Here is a 17,189-nt window from a genome sequence, read left to right on the forward strand (position 1 = left end):
AAGCGGGGGGGAGTGGGGCGGGGTGGAGGGGGTTAGAAAGCCGCTCCCGCCTCCTAGTGGTCGAGAAAGGGTTAAGTCGGCAAGCCAGCAAACGAGGGAGGAGCCAGCGAGTGCGGGAAGGAGTGGGGGTGGTTGGGAAAAGCTTCCTCGCTGTCCCCACTCTCCCTCGGCTAGCAGCCTGGGCACACGGACCGACGGACTGACGGACTCTCGAGCGGACAGCGCAGCTAGCGGGGCGCGGGCGCTGGGCGTCGACGGCCAGCCCCAGCCTTCCCCGCCCCGTCGCGCCCCGCCCCGTCCCGTCGGGGCCGATGGCTCCTCCCGAGGCCCGCAGCCCGGGCGGCGCAGGGTAGAGCGCCGCGGCCCGGCCACGCAGCCCGGGGACTCCCGGGCCCTCCCGGAGCCCCGCGGGGTCCCCGCCGTGCATCCGGCGGGCTCAGGGAGCGAGTGGGAGCGCCATCCCCCCGCTGCCCCCTCCCCCGAGCATCGAGACAAGATGCTGCCCGGGCTCAGGCGCCTGCTGCAAGGTAAGAACGCCAGCGGCGGGAGAGCGGAGGGCATCCTGGGGAGAGAAGCAGGGCGTCCCCTCTTTCAGGGATTGAGGGTGGGGCAGTTGGGGAGGTGGGGTAACCTGGGGAAGGGGAAAAGCTCAGCGCTGGGGCCGCGCCCCCGCCGCCAGGGCTGTTCTCAGCAGGAGGGCATTTGGCTGGGAGCCTGCGGGCGCGTGCGAGGAGCTCGTGACCGAGGTGGGACGCAGGGGGCAGGTGGACCCGGCCCGGAGCGGGGAGGGAGGCTCAGGTTCCGCTGTCCCCGCTCCACCTGCTCCGGGGGACGCTGAGGACTCGGGCCGGCTGGGGAAGCGCCGACTCAGCAACTCCTCCTGCCCGGTGCCTCAGCACTTTCTGGCCACCTGGGAAGACAGGAGATGTGGGTAGGGGGCTGTCTGGGGAGGTAGGAGGCGCAGAGGGAAATCCAAGTGGCCCTCTTTGGTAGGAGAGATGGAGGGCGCTAGAAAGAGGATAGTTCTACTGATTGAGTGACAGATAAGGGTGTGGGCCAGAGATTGGGGGTGGGGTGGGGAGGGGTCAGGGGGAGAGGGATAGGAAGGAGAAGTCAAAGATGGAGAAAGTGGTGAGGGAAGCTCAAAGGAGGAGGGAGATGGAGCGGGGGAGGGGGAGAAGGAATAAAGGTTAGACGGGAAAAGCGTGGAGGGAAGTGGGACCCAGGTGAAGACCAAGGAAGAGGGAAGGAGAGGAAAGACCAGATCAGGGGAGGGATGGGAAGAAGACTATGGACAGGGACCCAGAATCCTGGGATGGAGGTAGCGGGAAAGAGAATCAGGACTGGGACCCTGGGGACTGGAATGGAAAAGGAGAATGGAAAGATCAGAAATCAGAGAAGGATAGGGATGGTGACTAGAGAAGGGGTATCAGGAACCGGGGAAGAGGGTTGGAGACAGCGAACCATGGATGGGAGAGGGGCTGGAGAGGAGTGAAGAGGAGGAGGACGAGAAAGGCTGAGAGAGAGGGACTGGGGATTGGGGGTGCTGCCCAGGGATGAGACAAAGAGGCTTCTGGTAACCACTTACACGTGGGAAGCCCTCCATTCCCAAAGCGCCTGCCTGCCACATTTCTTCTCTCAGGGAGTGGCTGGTGGGCCAGATGGGGGGTGCTTTGAGCTCAGGGCCCTGGGGGTGGCTGTGAGGGACAGAGGGTGAGGACTTTGGAAGGGGAGTGGCAGCCTCCGAGGGTGGGCAACCAGGCTGGCTCCTGTGCTGCCATTTATTTATCCGGCCCGGACGTTGGATTCTGCAGCCGCCGCCGCCACCACCACAGTGGCTGCTTATTTTGGGGTGTTACATTCTGGCAGAGTGAGAAGCTGTTTGCAGCAGCTCTAAACCTCCGTCACCCGCGTCAGTGCTTCCCCAGGCCCCTGCGTCACTGGTATCACCACCACCTCCATCCCACTCCTCAGCTCCCACCTCCTCAGCCCCTGCCCCCTCAGCATCTGCCCGCAGGCCCCAGCCCTTCCCTGAAGCAGCCCGTTGGGTGTGGAGCCCTTGCTTCTCGTCTGGGACCCTGTGCCCCTCCTTCCAGAGCGAGAGGCCTCCGCTGCCTTTCCAGGGAGCATCCTTTCCTGGGACCACTCTGCACCAGCGACTCTGCCCTGTGGGTGGGTAGCCTGGATCCTGCCCCCTACTTTGGGTCCAGTTTTCTTCTCCTCAAGTTCCTTCTTCTACAGGGGCCTCCGGCCCAAAGAGTGGCCTGTGGGCTGAGAACTTTGTTTCTGAGCCTTGGTACTCCAAGGTTTGATAGCCAGAGTCCTGGACAGTGGTCCCTCAGTGAACAGATACTTTTGGCTCTGGACACTTCAGCCTTCCGGGATCAATACCATGTTCTGGCCTCTCTTGGCTCCCTCCCCTGGTCAGTTCTGGCCGTATCTTCTGGACAGGGGTCATCTCTTGACTCCCAAATGTAATCACTACTCTAGAGCAACCACAACTGGAAGCCTAGGAGGTGAAAGTTGCAGAGAGAGCTGGAGTCCCTTCCTTGCCTTGACCCTGAATAGCCAAACAGACTCAGCATTGTGGCTGGCCCAGCCCTAGGCACCTGGGTGCAATTTCTCTCCTGTCTTTACCTCAAGGGCAGTGTCTCACACATTCAGGCGTGGTTTCTGCGGAGGATGTGGCCACCTCTTAAAGAAAGATCAGAGTGTCTTTCTGACATGGGCTTGATGCCCCTCTTTTCCAATCTGGGTTCCACCTTGTACTAGCTGCATGACCTGAGGCCACTGTGTCATGTTTCTGGGGCTCCCTTCCTTCATCTGCAAATTGGGGGCCACAATATTGACCTCCAGGGGATTATGTGTGTTGTGTTCAATGTATAAAGAAGTTAACCTGTACAAATGCAGTGCCTGGGACAAAATAGGTGCTTCTTGGTTTCCTCCTACCCTGCTGTACTCTCCCCTGCAGCTCTAGCCATCCCCTGCTGACTTTAGAGGAGGGGGTGAGCAGAGAGGGTGGGGGAGGCTGCTACAAAGGGCTTTCCTCTGTCCATGAAGTAGTGGAGGGATGAAATGAAGGCTTCTGAGAAAGACAATGAAGGCGAGCTGTAGAGACCTGGTCAGGAGGCCTGGGGTGCTCAGAAACTCACACTTCCCCTCCCCAGCCCTCAACAGTGTTACCTATGATGTGAGGGGTCGGCTCTAGGTGGCCACCGAGGTATCCCCCTTTCCAGCTCTGACACTCTGTGCATCTTGCCCCAGTCTCCACTGGGAATTCACAAAATGAAGGCCAGGAGTGGAGCCGTGGTCCTCGGGAGAGACAGGAGGCCTGGGCCTGGAGGGAAGGAGTGGTGCTGAGGAGGCGTGAGAACAGGGGGTGGGGAAGGGACGTGGCAAGAAAGAAAAGGGCACACACTGGGCAGGGCAGGGACTGAGGGCGGGGGAGAGAGGGAAAGGCACAGCTCTCTAGTCCCCCAACCCCCCAGTCCCGCCACCTCTGCCCTGGAGTGCTCGCTCCAGCCCCAGCAGGCCTGGGGCAGTGAAGCCCAGAGCCCCCGACCCTCCCCTCCTCCTTGCCTCCAGTGAGAGCCGCTGCGTGAATTATGGATGAGCTCCTTGGGTTACAGCTGCTTTGCACGGCAGTGGCAAGGGCCAGAAATGGCAACAGAGTCACTGTTATGCGGCAGCTGTTATGGAGGAGCCCCCAGCACGGGGTCGCTCTTCAGAGAGCCTGCAGGGACCACTATCATGGGCTGGGGGAGGTGAGCCCTGGTTGGGGGAGACATGGGAACAAGACGGAAGAAGCGTGGGGAAAGAGAAGAGAAGTAGTGTAATGTGGGCAGGTGGGGAGCAGGAGAGTCTAGGGAGAGAAAGAGGAGTAGGCACCCTTGCCAGCTCCTGCAGAGTTTACCCTCAAGGCCGGAAGGAACCCTGATGCCAGGGGAATGGGCCTTGCCTCTGGGGCAGGGCCTTGCCTCTGAGATTGCACATCCTTCCCTCTGTCTCTCCTGGGGCAGCGGTCAGTCCAGAGGCTGGGGGAAAGCTCTGTAATCCTCCAGGGCCTAGCGGCCATCAGGGCTCACACTCTGGTGAGCTTGTGGATAAGGGGTAGGATTAAGGGATCAGAGAAGGATTTGGCTTCTTTTGGTGTCAAGTCCTTAGGGAAGTGGAGATCAGAGGGTGACTCTGACAGGAAGGGAAGTGCCCTGGCTGGGCATCAGGAGACTTTTCTGGCCCTTTCCCTGCCAACACTTTGCTGTGTGACCTTGGGTAAGTCGCTTGCTCTCTCTGAGCTCCAATTATCACCTCAGTAGAACAGATGCTTGAACCAGAGGAATGGAGGGGACCTTTCCGGCTTTGAAATCTCCAGTTCTAAGCCCCAAACCTCAACCCTCATGAAACCCACTCAGGGTCCCCACTGTGCTTCCACACTCCACCTCTGCCTGGTTCAGATGAGGGGTGAGAGACATTGCTCCTCCACCCCACGTGGGTCTGAGAAACTCGGGAGGAGAAAGTAATCGTGAAACGCCGCACGGGGGAGGGGTGAGAAGGGCCGAGAAATGCGGAGGTGGTGTGAACGAATGGAACAGCAGCCGCTGTGTCACTGAGTATTACATCACACCCAGCCTACACACGCACGGGGCCCGGCGCTCACACACACGCGGAGGACAGCCAGCACGCACCGACGCAGCACCGACGCAGCGCCAGTAGGGGCCGGGGACACTCACGGTGGGGCCCAAAGGCAAGGAGCAGCACACTGGGAGTGTGGATCTTCCACCCCGCACCTGTGTGCTCCCCCATCTGGAGGAGGAACACCAGGGCAGCTGGGATGCCAGTGCCACACTCGGGGCCTGTCAGTCCCATGCGTGCACACCTGGCTCAGCAGCACTGCATTTGGTGAGCACCTGGCTCACGCCACTACCCAAAATCACAGATACATACACACATTCACACACACGGCAACCTCAGGAGCATGACACATCACACACAAAACCACCACTAAGCATGTGCAATTCGCAGCCTTGGAGACCCCACACTCAAAATCACCAACCCCTCAGTCTCTCCCAGGGTCTCTGAACCCCAAGGAGCCCCAGGATCTCAGAGTGCAGAAACAAGTCTTCCTCCCCTCTGCCTTCAGAAGCCTAGGACGTTGCTTGAAGCAGAAGGTGTTCAGTCACTGTGTGCCCAGGGAATGACTGCCTGGCTTTGGGGGTGCAGGCTCCCTTTCTCCCCAGGCAAAACTGCCAGAAGAAAATCCCAGGAGTCACCTGGAAATCATAAGAAAGTGTAGAGGTCAAGCTAGTTCCGGCCTAGAACTTTATCAGCTATAGTGACGGCAAAGGCCAGGGATGATGGGAGGCCCTGCACCCCTATTAAAATATGAGTACAGACACCTGCACTCCACTCTCTAGCCCCCAGGCTCTCTGGGCCTGCTTTTCCATCAGTATCATAATAAGGATGGATCATATCCAACCTTCAAAAGTTACTTTGGGGGAAAAAAAAAAAAAGCTTTGGCTGGATGCGGTAGCTTATGCCTGAAATCCCAACACTTTGGGAGGCCATGGTGGGAGGATTGTTTGAGGCCAGGAGTTTGAGACCAGACTGAGCAACATAGCAAGACCCCATGCCTACAATTTTTTTTTTTTTTTTTGAGACAGAGTCTCGCTGTGTCACCCAGGCTGGAGTGCAGTGGTGCGATCTCGGCTGACTGCAAGCTCCGCCTCCCGGGTTCACACCATTATCGTGTCTCAGCCTCCCAAGTAGCTGGGACTACAGGTGCCTGCCACCATGCCCGGCTAAATTTTTTTTTGTATTTTTAGTAGAGACGGGGTTTCACCGTGTTAGCCAGGATGGTCTCGATCTCCTGACCTCGTGATCCACCCGCCTCAGACTCCCAAAGTGCTGGGATTACAGGCGTGAGCCACCGTGCCCGGCCAAAAATTTTTTAAAAATTAGCTGGGTGCAGTGGCACGGGCCTGTGGTCCCAGCTCCTCAGGAAGCTGAGGCAGGAGGATTGCTTGAGCCCAAGTGATCCAAGTTGCAGTAAGCTGTGATCGTACCACTGCACTCCAGCCTGGGCGATGGAGCAAGACCCTGTCTCCAAAAGAAAAAAGAAAAAAAGTTTTTAAGTAACTGCGAATGAGGAGAGCCTGGAGTGTAAAATGCAGATTCCCAGGCTGTCCCCCCAGGAATTCTGCATAGTTCCTAGGACTGGCTGGTGGCCTCACTTAGAGACCCGACCCTTAAGGCCCCTCCCGGCACAAAGAGGCTCTGACTCTGCAAGGGCGAAAAGTACAGGAAAGTAAGAGCACTGGGCACCAGTGGGCTGGCAAGACCAGACCCCAGAGTGAGTCCATTTCACACAGGCCTCAGATCTCCAAAGGGTCCCAAGTTACTTCCAGTCATTCTCCAATGGGGTGACTTTGCCCCCCAGGGGACATTTGGCAATGTCTGGAGACATTTTGGTTGTCACAACTGGAGGCAGGGTGCTGCTGGCATCTAGTGGGTAGAAGACAGAGATGCTGCTAAATGCCTTATATAGGGCTGCCCCCACAACGAGGAACTATCCGGCCCAACTGTCAATACTGAGGCAGAGAAACCCTGACGTTAGTTTTTTGACATTAATCTCTAGACAAGGTCAAACATGCAATAGTGAAAACAGGAATGAAGAGATGATCATTCTTCAAACAATTTGCAGTGCTTTCTACAATGGCCTTTTGGCATTATTTTTTAATATATGAGAAGCCTCAGAAAGTGGAAGTGGCCAGGCCACTTGAGGCTATAATGTTGTCCCCTGAGCCCCCAGACATGGGAGCACCAGGGCTCTAGGCCTTTATTTTTATTTTTTAATTTTTTCCCCCTGAAATAGGGTCTTGTTGTGTTGCCCAGGCTGGAGTGCAAGGGTGTGATCATTGCTCACTACAGCCTCAAACTCCTGGGTTCAAGCGATCCTCCTGCCTCAGCCTCCCAAGTAGTTGGGACTACAGGCACATGCCACCATGCCCGGCTAATTTTTTTTTTCTTTTTTTTTGTAAAGACAGGGATCTCCCTATGTTGCCCAGGATAGTCTCAAACTCCTGGCCTCAAGCAATCCTCCTGCCTTGGCCTCCCAAAGTGCTGGGATTACAGGTGTGAGCCACCATATGCAGCCAGGTCTAGGCCTTTACCAAGTTGGGGGGCTGGCCCCCAGCTGGCACTCCTGCCCTGGAAGCCCACCTAGTAAGTTCTGCTTCCCCTCCCCACAGCTCCCGCCTCAGCCTGCCTCCTGCTGATGCTCCTGGCCCTGCCCCTGGCGGCCCCCAGCTGCCCCATGCTCTGCACCTGCTACTCATCCCCACCCACCGTGAGCTGCCAGGCCAACAACTTCTCCTCTGTGCCGCTGTCCCTGCCACCCAGCACTCAGCGACTCTTCCTGCAGAACAACCTCATCCGCACTCTGCGGCCAGGCACCTTTGGGTCCAACCTGCTCACCCTGTGGCTCTTCTCCAACAACCTCTCCACCATCTACCCGGGCACTTTCCGCCACTTGCAAGCCCTGGAGGAGCTGGACCTCGGTGACAACCGGCACCTGCGCTCGCTGGAGCCCGACACCTTCCAGGGCCTGGAGCGGCTGCAGTCGCTGCATTTGTACCGCTGCCAGCTCAGCAGCCTGCCCGGCAACATCTTCCGAGGCCTGGTCAGCCTGCAGTACCTCTACCTCCAGGAGAACAGCCTGCTCCACCTACAGGTGAGCCTGCCCTGCCCCCACCCTCAGCCCCTTTCTGGTTTCCTCTCTCTGTGGGCCCCTCTGTTCCCCGACCCTGGCGTGTGTCCCTCCTCTCTCCCCAGGCCACCCTTCCTGCCTCAGCATCTCCATTTCTCTCTGTCTCTGTCTCTTTTCTCTCTTACATTCTCCAGGGGCTTTACTTTTTCCCTTCTGTCTCTCTACCTGTTTAGGTCCCTTGCTGCTCCTCTCTCTCTCTCTCCAACTCCACAACCTTCACCTCTCTGCCTCTGCCTGTCTGTCTGTCTATCCCTTTCCATCCATCACTGCCTCTCTCACTAACTTGCCTCCCCCATCTGTCTTCTGCCTCTTCTGTCTGTCTCCCTTCACACACCCACTCCGCATACACCCCCATGTCTGTCTGCGTGTGTGTATCTGTCTCTTTCTGTGATCTCACGTGTTTGCCTTCAGGGCACTCTGCCTTCCCCCAGGGTCCCCTGCCCAAAGGCCTTTGCAGCTGTTTTTCTCACCCACCCTCAAGTCTGCCCACATCACGGGGAAGTAGAGAGAGAAGGCAGAGCCACAGCCACTGGCATCCCACAGAAAGTTGCGCTTCTCTCCAATTCACTGGGCAATGGGACGGGAGAAGCCCACACCCCTTCTAGATTCCCGTTTTCCAAACCTGTCATCTCAATGCAGGGGAAGAAAGAAAAGGGTAAATCTCTGTTATGCAGCTGGAGGATGGATGCTCTGAAAATGGAAGGAATACCAGTAATTGTTATTCATTGTTATTATTATTGATCTAATTATTGTTTACTGTTGTTGTTATGCTGACTGTTTGACACGCAAATCATCCCACTCCATTTCCCCAGGAAGCAATAACACACCCTCCAAACCACCCTGAGAGAAAATCTTCCCTTGGCTACAGAGCCTCCGGCTGGAAGGGAGTGAGAATATCCAAATTCTGCCCTCTCCCTACTTGAACCTGGAACGTGCTTCCTCTGCCTCATCCAGGGCTAGTGCCTAACTAGTTATCAATCTGCTAGTTGGAAAATCAGGTCAGTGCTGATGATGCTAATGATAAAAACAATAGCCATAACAATCGAACAAACATACTGAGCACCCACTACGAGCTAGATGCTAAGAATACGGTAGTGAACAGAACAGACCAAACCCCCTGCCTTCACAGAGATACCATTCCCATGAGGAGGGAAAGAAGTAAAATGCACGGTATATTGGAAAAATATGTCTTATATTATTCTTATTGTTGCCTAAACAGTGACAGTAATAGCAATAGCCGCCACCACTTAGTGGGTACACAGGGTCAGCCACAGTGCCAAGCACTTTATAGGTATCCACTCTGCCATTTACAAGCATGTGACTTTTTTTTTTTTTTTACCTCCTCAGACCTCAGTTTTCTCATCTGTACAATGGGGTAGCAAGAGCACCCATCTCCTAGGGATTTTGAAAGCATTAAATGCATGAATAATTTGTAAAGCACTTAGAATAGTGCTTGGCATACGGTAAGTGCTATATAAATGCTTGTTAAAATACTATTTTAAAAAAAGAAACGAGCCTTATTTAACATTGGTTTCAGTGAAGTGGTGAAGTGGCCCAACCTGGACTCCATCCTGAAGATGTGGGTCAACTTCAAGGATTATACTAAGGTCATGAGTGAGTCCCAGAAATTGCACCTCACAGTTTATGAAGTGCACTCAGCCACCTCATCTCATTTCTACAGCCCAGTTGGGAGATTATTTTCACCTCCTTGTTAACAATGGAGAAGCTGAGGCTGGGGGCCCTGAAGACCCTACAGAGATATAGTCACCTCCAATCATAAATCTTTTCAACCATTGTCGGTGTGACCGGAGGCTTATGTCTTCTCACCATCATGTTGAGCCTCACAACAGCCTGGTGATAGGGACAGTTAGGGGCACTAGGGACATGGGATGAATGTTCCTGAGGCCACACACCCAGGAAGAGCTGGCGCTTGAACCTCATGGTCTGGCTACAAGGGGGACAGTACTCTGGATTACAATTGAGCAGGCTCATTTTTGAAAGCACACAGTTTGGACTCAGCAAGACCTAGGTTCAAATCCTGGCTCCTATATATATGACTTTGGACAAATTACTTAACCTCTCTCAGTCTCCATTTCCTCATCTCTAAAATGGCAATCAGGATAGTACTTAATAATAATCTTTTTTTTTTTTTTTTTTTTGAGATGACGTCCTGCTCTATCGCCCAGGCTGGAGTGCAGTAGTGCGATCTTGGCTTACTGCAACCTCTGCCTCCCAGGCTCAAGTGATTTTCCTGCCTCAGCCTCCTGAGTAACTAAGATTACAGGCATGTGTCACTACACCCAGCTGTTTTTTGTATTTTTAGTAGAGACGGGTTTCACCATGTTGGCCAGGCTGGTCTTGAACTCCTGACCTCAGGTGATCCACTCACCTCGGCCTCCCAAAGTGCTGGGATTACAGGTGTGAGCCACCATGCCCAGCCAATAATAATCCTTATTTAAGAAGTTTTGTAAGGATTAAAATGTAAGGCATTTAGCACAAAGATTAAAATGTAAGGCATTTAGCACATATGGGCACTATAATAATAATTACTACTACTACTACTACTACTAATACTGAGATCAAATACTACTACAAATTGATCATGCATTTAATGCTTTCAAAATCTCCTTATCAATATATATTAGTTATTTAGGAGGAATTTGGAGTCAGAGGGCCTGAGCTTGAATCCCGATCTACTATTTTCTGACTTATTTAACTTTAGGCAGGTTGCTAACCCTCTCTGAACCTCACTTACTTTATCTGCAAACTGGGAATGATGAAAATAATACCTTCCACCAAGAATGGCTGTAAATAGGAAATGAGTTAGTGTATAGAAAGCCCATAGTTCAGGCCTGGTGTGGTGGCTCATGTCTGCAATCCCAGCACTTTGGGAGGCCAAGGTGGGTGGATCACTTGAAGTCAGGAGTTCGAGACCAGCCTGGCCAACATGGTGAAACTCCGTCTCTACTAAAAATACAAAAATTAGGCAGGCGGGGTGCAGGTGTCAGTAATCCCAGCCACTAGGGAGGCTAAGGCAGGAGAATCACTTGAACCTGGGAGGTGGAGGTTGCAGTGAGCTGAGATCGTGCTACTATACTCCAGCCTGGGTGACAGAGCAAGACTCTGTCTCAAAAAAGAAAAAAAGAAAAAAGCCCATAGTTCAGTGCTGAAGAAATCATGTTATTATGACCCCATCCTCCATTGACTCTCAGGCCAAGAACAGCAATCAGGACCTGAGGTCAGCAAAGGCTTGGGCAGAGGGGACCTCAGGTGGACATTGGGGTCTTCTGAAATGGGAAGTGTTTGTTCTCTACGCCCCTGGCATGAATGGTACCAGGCATCATGGGAAGGAAGCAACTTCACACCTGGCCTTTTATAGAGGAGATGGAAAACACAGCCTCTGCCTGTGAACTGCCTGGTAGGGCTGGGCTGGGAGATGCCACAGGCAGGTGAGGAAACGTGGGCTGGGGTGAGATCCGCAGGGTGCAGGTGTGACCCAAGATGGAGCCAGGCCTGCCCCGAAGGGGAGCTTTGGAGGAAACTCCACCAGAGGACCACAGCTTTTCAGAATGGGGAAGGGCCAGGCACTGTGCCAGGTGAGTTCATTCATCAACAGATATTTACTGAGTACCTACCACATGCCAGGCAATGTTCCAGGTGCCAGGGATTCAGGAGAGAACAGAAACAGTGGCCTTGTTCTCCCAGAGCATATTCCCTACTCAAGTGTAGCCAGATGATAAAGACACTTGTTTTCTTTCTTTTTTTTTTTTTGAGACGAAGTCTTGCTCTCTTGCTCAGGCTGGAGTGCAGTGGCACGATCTCGGTTCACTGCAACCTCTGCCTCCCAGGTTCAAGCGATTCTCCTGCCTCAGCCTCCCAAGTAGCTGGGATTACAGGCATGTGCTACCATGCCTGGCTAATTTTTGTATTTTTAGTAGAGACGGGGTTTCACCATGTCAGCCAGGCTGGTCTTGAACTCCTGACCACAGGTGATCTGCCCACCTCGGCCTCCCAAAGTGTTGGATTACAGGTGTGAGCCACCGCACCCGCCGACACTTGTTTTCTCTTTCAGTCATTACAGTGGCCTGCATGGTTTTTGTTGTTTTGTTTTGTTTTGTTTTTGTTTTTGAGACAGTCTCACTATGTCACCCAGCTGGAGTGCAGTGGCGCAATCTTGGCTCACTGCAGCCTTACCTCCTGGGGTCAAACAGTTCCCCCATCTTAGCCTCCCCAGTAGCTGGAACTACAGACATGTGCCACCATGTCCAGCTAATTTTTCTATTTTATAGAGACAGGGTTTCACCATGTTGCCCAGGCTGGTCTCGAACTCCTGAACTCAAGCAATCCACCCGCCTCGGCCTCCCAAAGTGCTGGGATTACAGGCATGAGCCACCGTACACAGCTGACCTGAATGGTTTAAAAATAGTCTTTATGCTCAAGCAGATCAGATCTCAGTTTGAATCCCAGCCACACCTCTAATTTGCTCTATGGCTTTGTGCAAGTTATTTAACCACTCTGAGCCTCGATGGACCCATCTGTGAAATGGGGATAACCTGTACCTTGGCGAGCAGGGGTTGTGAGGATTAAAGGAGATACTACTGAGCTCACAGCCCAATGTCTGGTACAAAGTGAGTATCCAATGAATGGTAGCTATCCATTAACATTTACCAGGGAGGACACCAACTGAAGCTCAGCAAAATAAAAGCACAGTCCAAGGTCACCCAGCTAGTAAGGAACATGATCTAGAATTGGCCCAGGTCTGTCTGACTCCAGAGTGCAGTTGTTCAGAGGTCTCTGGAGTTGGAAGCCACGTTCCACTGCATATTAGCTGTTGGACCCTAGGCGAGTCACTTCACTTCTCTGAGGCTCCATCTCCTAATCTCTGAAATGGAGATAATAATAGTATCCACCTCATAGGGTTGTGACAATTAAGTTACTATATAGGATCTGTGTAGCACAGAGCTTGGCACATGGTAAGAGCTCAATCAGTTACCTGCTTGACAATGCTGACGCCGATGATGACGATGATACCCATCCTAGACTGATGAGCTCTGTGAGCGGGGGTGCCTGGCACAGAGTAGACACTCGGTACAGCTCTGTGGAATGAATGAGGCACATCCCAGAACTCACCAATTCATAAAAATCAGATGCAGATGGGATCTTAAAGATCACCTATCCTAAGTCCCTTGTTTCACAGATGAAAAGACCCAGGCCCAGAGAGGTGCTTGGAGCTGTGCAAGGTCACACAGCCAAGCAGCTCATTTGATTAGTGTCAGAGCCAAGAGCTGGGAGTTTGGAGGGAGGCAAGGTTAAGAACAGGATGCTGTCAGGGAAGCGGGCAGGGATGCTGCGTTAAGATTCCAAATGGATGCAGAGAGCTGTGAACCGGCCAGTGGGGAGGCAAGGGAAATGTGGTTTTTGAAATGGAAGAGGATGACTTTAGCAGAGGCTCTCAGCCCAGAGGGAGGGGAGATAGGGAGGGGCGGGGGGAGGGCTAGGGCTGTGAAAGTCAAGAGCTTATTAATGCATAGAGAACGGTTTTAACAGTGGAGAGAGGAAGGACCGGATTTGAAAGCTACAGTCAAGGAAGTGGCAACGGGATTTGGCAACAGCTTGGATGAGGGGAGGAGGCAATGGACCCCAAGGCAGAGGCTCAGAGAAGGGAGGGGCAGGACTTTTTGCAGAGAAACAAAAGGAGAGGAGAGGAGGTTAGAATCAAGAAATTCTGTGGGCCAAAACCTGGGGCTGTGTGTCAAAGGCACCTGAATTCCCTAGGATCTCTGGACGTTTGGTCTACTCTTCTGACCTCCCGAGGTCCCCCAAAATGTGGATTATCCCTGCTCACTCTCCGCCCACCCCGGCCCCTTATCGATCCTCTGACCATACATCTCTGGGTGTGTCCTACTCTTGCTGACACTTCATAAAAGGAGGAACCCCATTTAGGTGTTTTGAGTGGCAGGGATTCCAAGCCTATCCCCTGGATGGGCCTGGAAGAGAACAAGAGCACCAGGCCATGGTGAGTCAGGCTGAGGCCAGGGAGGTGCAAGGAGCCAGCTGGAGGCCTGAGCCAGGATTTGGGGTGGTGGCAGCAGGGGGCAGAGAATGGTGGTGTCAGAGGCAGCCGAGAAGGTTGAGGGGGACGGATCTCAATGTGGCCAAGAGGAGGGCTCTTGGCACGCTCAGTTCCTGTAGCGAAGAGGGCGGAAGCCAGATGGGAGGGGGCGAGAACAGGCAGGAGCACAGGAAGGTGGAGGCTGTGGGTGTGGGCTGGGAGTCAATGCCCTCCCCCAACCTGAGGCCTCCGACCAGGCTCCTGGGTGGCAGGCATGGGGAGGGAAGCGTCTCCCCAGGCAGTGAGGGAGGGAAAGCCACAGTCAGGGAACAGGCCCCCTGGGTGAACTGGCCTGAGCAGAGTGGATGCTCCTGTTCTGAGACCCAGACCTCCTGGAACCTGCTGACCACAGTGATGCCCTGCACAAGAGGGGAGGACCTCAAGGCAGTGAGGTCAGGGAGCTGAAGTCCTGCTTCCCTCTCTGGCAAGCCCTTATCTCTTTGAGCCCCAGTGCTCTCCTCTAAAAAAGTGAGCTGGGCTGATGGGTGCCAAGGCATTAGCTCCCAAGTCAGCTGATCATCAGAATCCCCCGGTGAGCTGGTTATAATGCAGAGTCCAGGAATCCCCACTGGCCGTGGGCCACACACACCCGCCAGCCCCCCCCCCCCCCCCCGCTGTTAATTCTGAACCATAGTTCCAAGGTCCTTTCTGCACTAATGTGACCTGATTAGGTGACTCCCTAGCACCAGGCAGGTGGGACAGCGCCTCTAAGGGGAGTAGTAATGCAATGTGGCTTCCTTCCTCTCCTCTCCTGCCGCCTCTGGGGGTGGAGCTGATGCCCCTCACCCCAATACCCAGCCTAGTAGCAGTACTTTGGTTCCCCCAGGGAGCTCCTCTTTTAAAGAAAAGGGACAGGACCCAATTGTAACTGAGCCCCTATTGTCATAGTAGCCACCATTTATTGATGGTTGACTATGCACCTGCCAGATACTGTACCCTTAACAGCATTTATCATCCAACCCTCCTTTAGCCTGCTGAGGGGGTTATACATAATAAGGAATATTGCACATACTGAGGAACCTGAGACTCCATGAGGTTAAAACTTGCCTAAAATAACACAGCTAGGGAAAAGGCAAGCTGGATTTTGAACCAGGGCTCTAAGTGCTGAGCCTGTGGGCTTCATCATTGGACCAAATCCCTGTGTGCTGGGCACGTGTCCAGCACTTCCCTCATATGATCTTTATGTGAACCATCCTCTGGAATCCTCAGAACAAACCCAGGAAGTAGGTATACTCATCCCCATTTTACAGATGAGGAAACAGGCACAGAGAGATGACTGGCTTGGCCGAGTTAAGAATAATGGCTAACAAACAAAAAAACAAAAATTAAAAAATAAAAAGAATAATGGCTCACTCATGGAACTCATAGAACTCCACATGGAAAGGTGTTCTAAGCACCTTCATACATGCTGCTTCATTTAATCTCTACATTATACAGATGAGGAAACTGAGTCACAGATATCCTGAGTGACTTGCCCAAGGTGGCATCAGTTAATGACAGATCCAAGATTTGAAATCAGAAAGGCTGGCTCCCCAGTCTCCATACTTCACCAAACCAGAGGTTCTGAAACTCAAATTGTGGTCCTGCCATGGCCACACTGGCTTCCCTGGGGAACCTGTAGACATGGGGATTCCCAGGCTCCACCCCAAACCTCCTGAATTAGAAACTCTGCCCCCCGCCCCACCCCGCTCAGAGATCCGCAGGGGATCCTAATACACCCGAAAGTTTAGGAACCACTGACCTCACCAATACCACTTTTTCCACAGCAATAGGTTAGAGGAGGCAGAATCCAAATCCAGGATGCTATGAATCAAAAGGTCAACCCTTTCTCTTCTGCCACGGTGCACCCCCTTCCCTCCCCCGGCCCAGGCCCCAGCGGGGTCTGCACCCTGCCTCAGGCCCATTCTCTTCTTCTGTGCCCCACTCCACCCCACCCAGGATGACCTGTTCGCGGACCTGGCCAACCTGAGCCACCTCTTCCTCCACGGGAACCGCCTGCGGCTGCTCACAGAGCACGTGTTTCGCGGCCTGGGCAGCCTGGACCGGCTGCTGCTGCACGGGAACCGGCTGCAGGGCGTGCACCGCGCGGCCTTCCGCGGCCTCAGCCGCCTCACCATCCTCTACCTGTTCAACAACAGCCTGGCCTCGCTGCCCGGCGAGGCGCTCGCCGACCTGCCCTCGCTCGAGTTCCTGCGGCTCAACGCTAACCCCTGGGCGTGCGACTGCCGCGCGCGGCCGCTCTGGGCCTGGTTCCAGCGCGCGCGCGTGTCCAGCTCCGACGTGACCTGCGCCACCCCCCCGGAGCGCCAGGGCCGAGACCTGCGCGCGCTCCGCGAGGCCGACTTCCAGGCGTGTCCGCCCGCGGCACCCACGCGGCCGGGCAGCCGCGCCCGCGGCAACAGCTCCTCCAACCACCTGTACGGGGTGGCCGAGGCCGGGGCGCCCCCAGCAGATCCCTCCACCCTCTACCGAGATCTGCCTGCCGAAGACTCGCGGGGGCGCCAGGGCGGGGACGCGCCTACCGAGGACGACTACTGGGGGGGCTACGGGGGTGAGGACCAGCGAGGGGAGCAGACGTGCCCCGGCGCTGCCTGCCAGGCGCCCCCGGACTCCCGAGGCCCTGCGCTCTCTGCCGGGCTCCCCAGCCCTCTGCTTTGCCTCCTGCTCCTGGTGCCCCACCACCTCTGACTGCGGTGCTGAGATCGAAGAGGCCAGTGTCCGATCCCCGCTTCCCGTCCACCCGGGGCTGCGGCTCCGGCCCCAGTCGCCCCCCCCGCCCCTGGCCTTGCTGCCTCCCTTTCCCCTCCCAGCTCCTCTCCTCCTCGGGGAGCAGGCCGCCTCTCCTTGCCTGCCCCCTGGGCTGTCCTGACTTATGGCAGCCCCAAGAGGGCGTGTGTGGTGGCTCAGCCCTGCCCTCCCCAACTCTGGCCATTAACTCTTCCCCATCCCAAGGCTGGGGTGGGGCCCCCCAGGCAGCCGCTGACCCGCACTCCTAAGGGCCCACAGCGGACACCAGAGGGGCTTTTGTCTGCAGAGCGTCTTCCACCAGCAGAGCCTTTGGAAGCTCCCCCAGGGAGCCCCACCCAGGACCCTTTGGGGGATGCCTCAGTCAGGGCCAGGCTGACCCTGACCCCTGCTTACCCTAGTCCCCTCAACCTCCTGACACTGGAGGAATACTTTTCTCCTAAGTCTACCCTGGACACTTTTTAGGGCACCTGGAGAGAACTTTCCTCTCCACTGTGGCCCCTGCGTGGTGAAGATCAAAAGAAGTTGTTTGGGAAAAAAAATTTATTAAAAAATTCTATTATTTTA

At 54.7% G+C, this 17,189-nt stretch overlaps 1 protein-coding gene across 1 annotated transcript; it reads left to right on the plus strand.

Moving 5' to 3' along the window:
* The first annotated feature begins 60 nt into the window (after nt 1-60).
* RTN4RL2 (reticulon 4 receptor like 2) lies at nt 61-17,189 on the plus strand. Its single transcript, XM_004051162.5, has 3 exons — nt 61-527; nt 7,248-7,729; nt 15,816-17,189. The coding sequence occupies exons 1-3, from the start codon at nt 497-499 to the stop codon at nt 16,563-16,565; spliced, it is 1,263 nt and encodes a 420-aa protein (XP_004051210.1). The 5' UTR covers nt 61-496; the 3' UTR covers nt 16,566-17,189.

This window comes from Gorilla gorilla, chromosome 9 (genome assembly GCF_029281585.2).
Source record: "Gorilla gorilla gorilla isolate KB3781 chromosome 9, NHGRI_mGorGor1-v2.1_pri, whole genome shotgun sequence".
Lineage (NCBI taxonomy): Eukaryota > Metazoa > Chordata > Mammalia > Primates > Hominidae > Gorilla > Gorilla gorilla.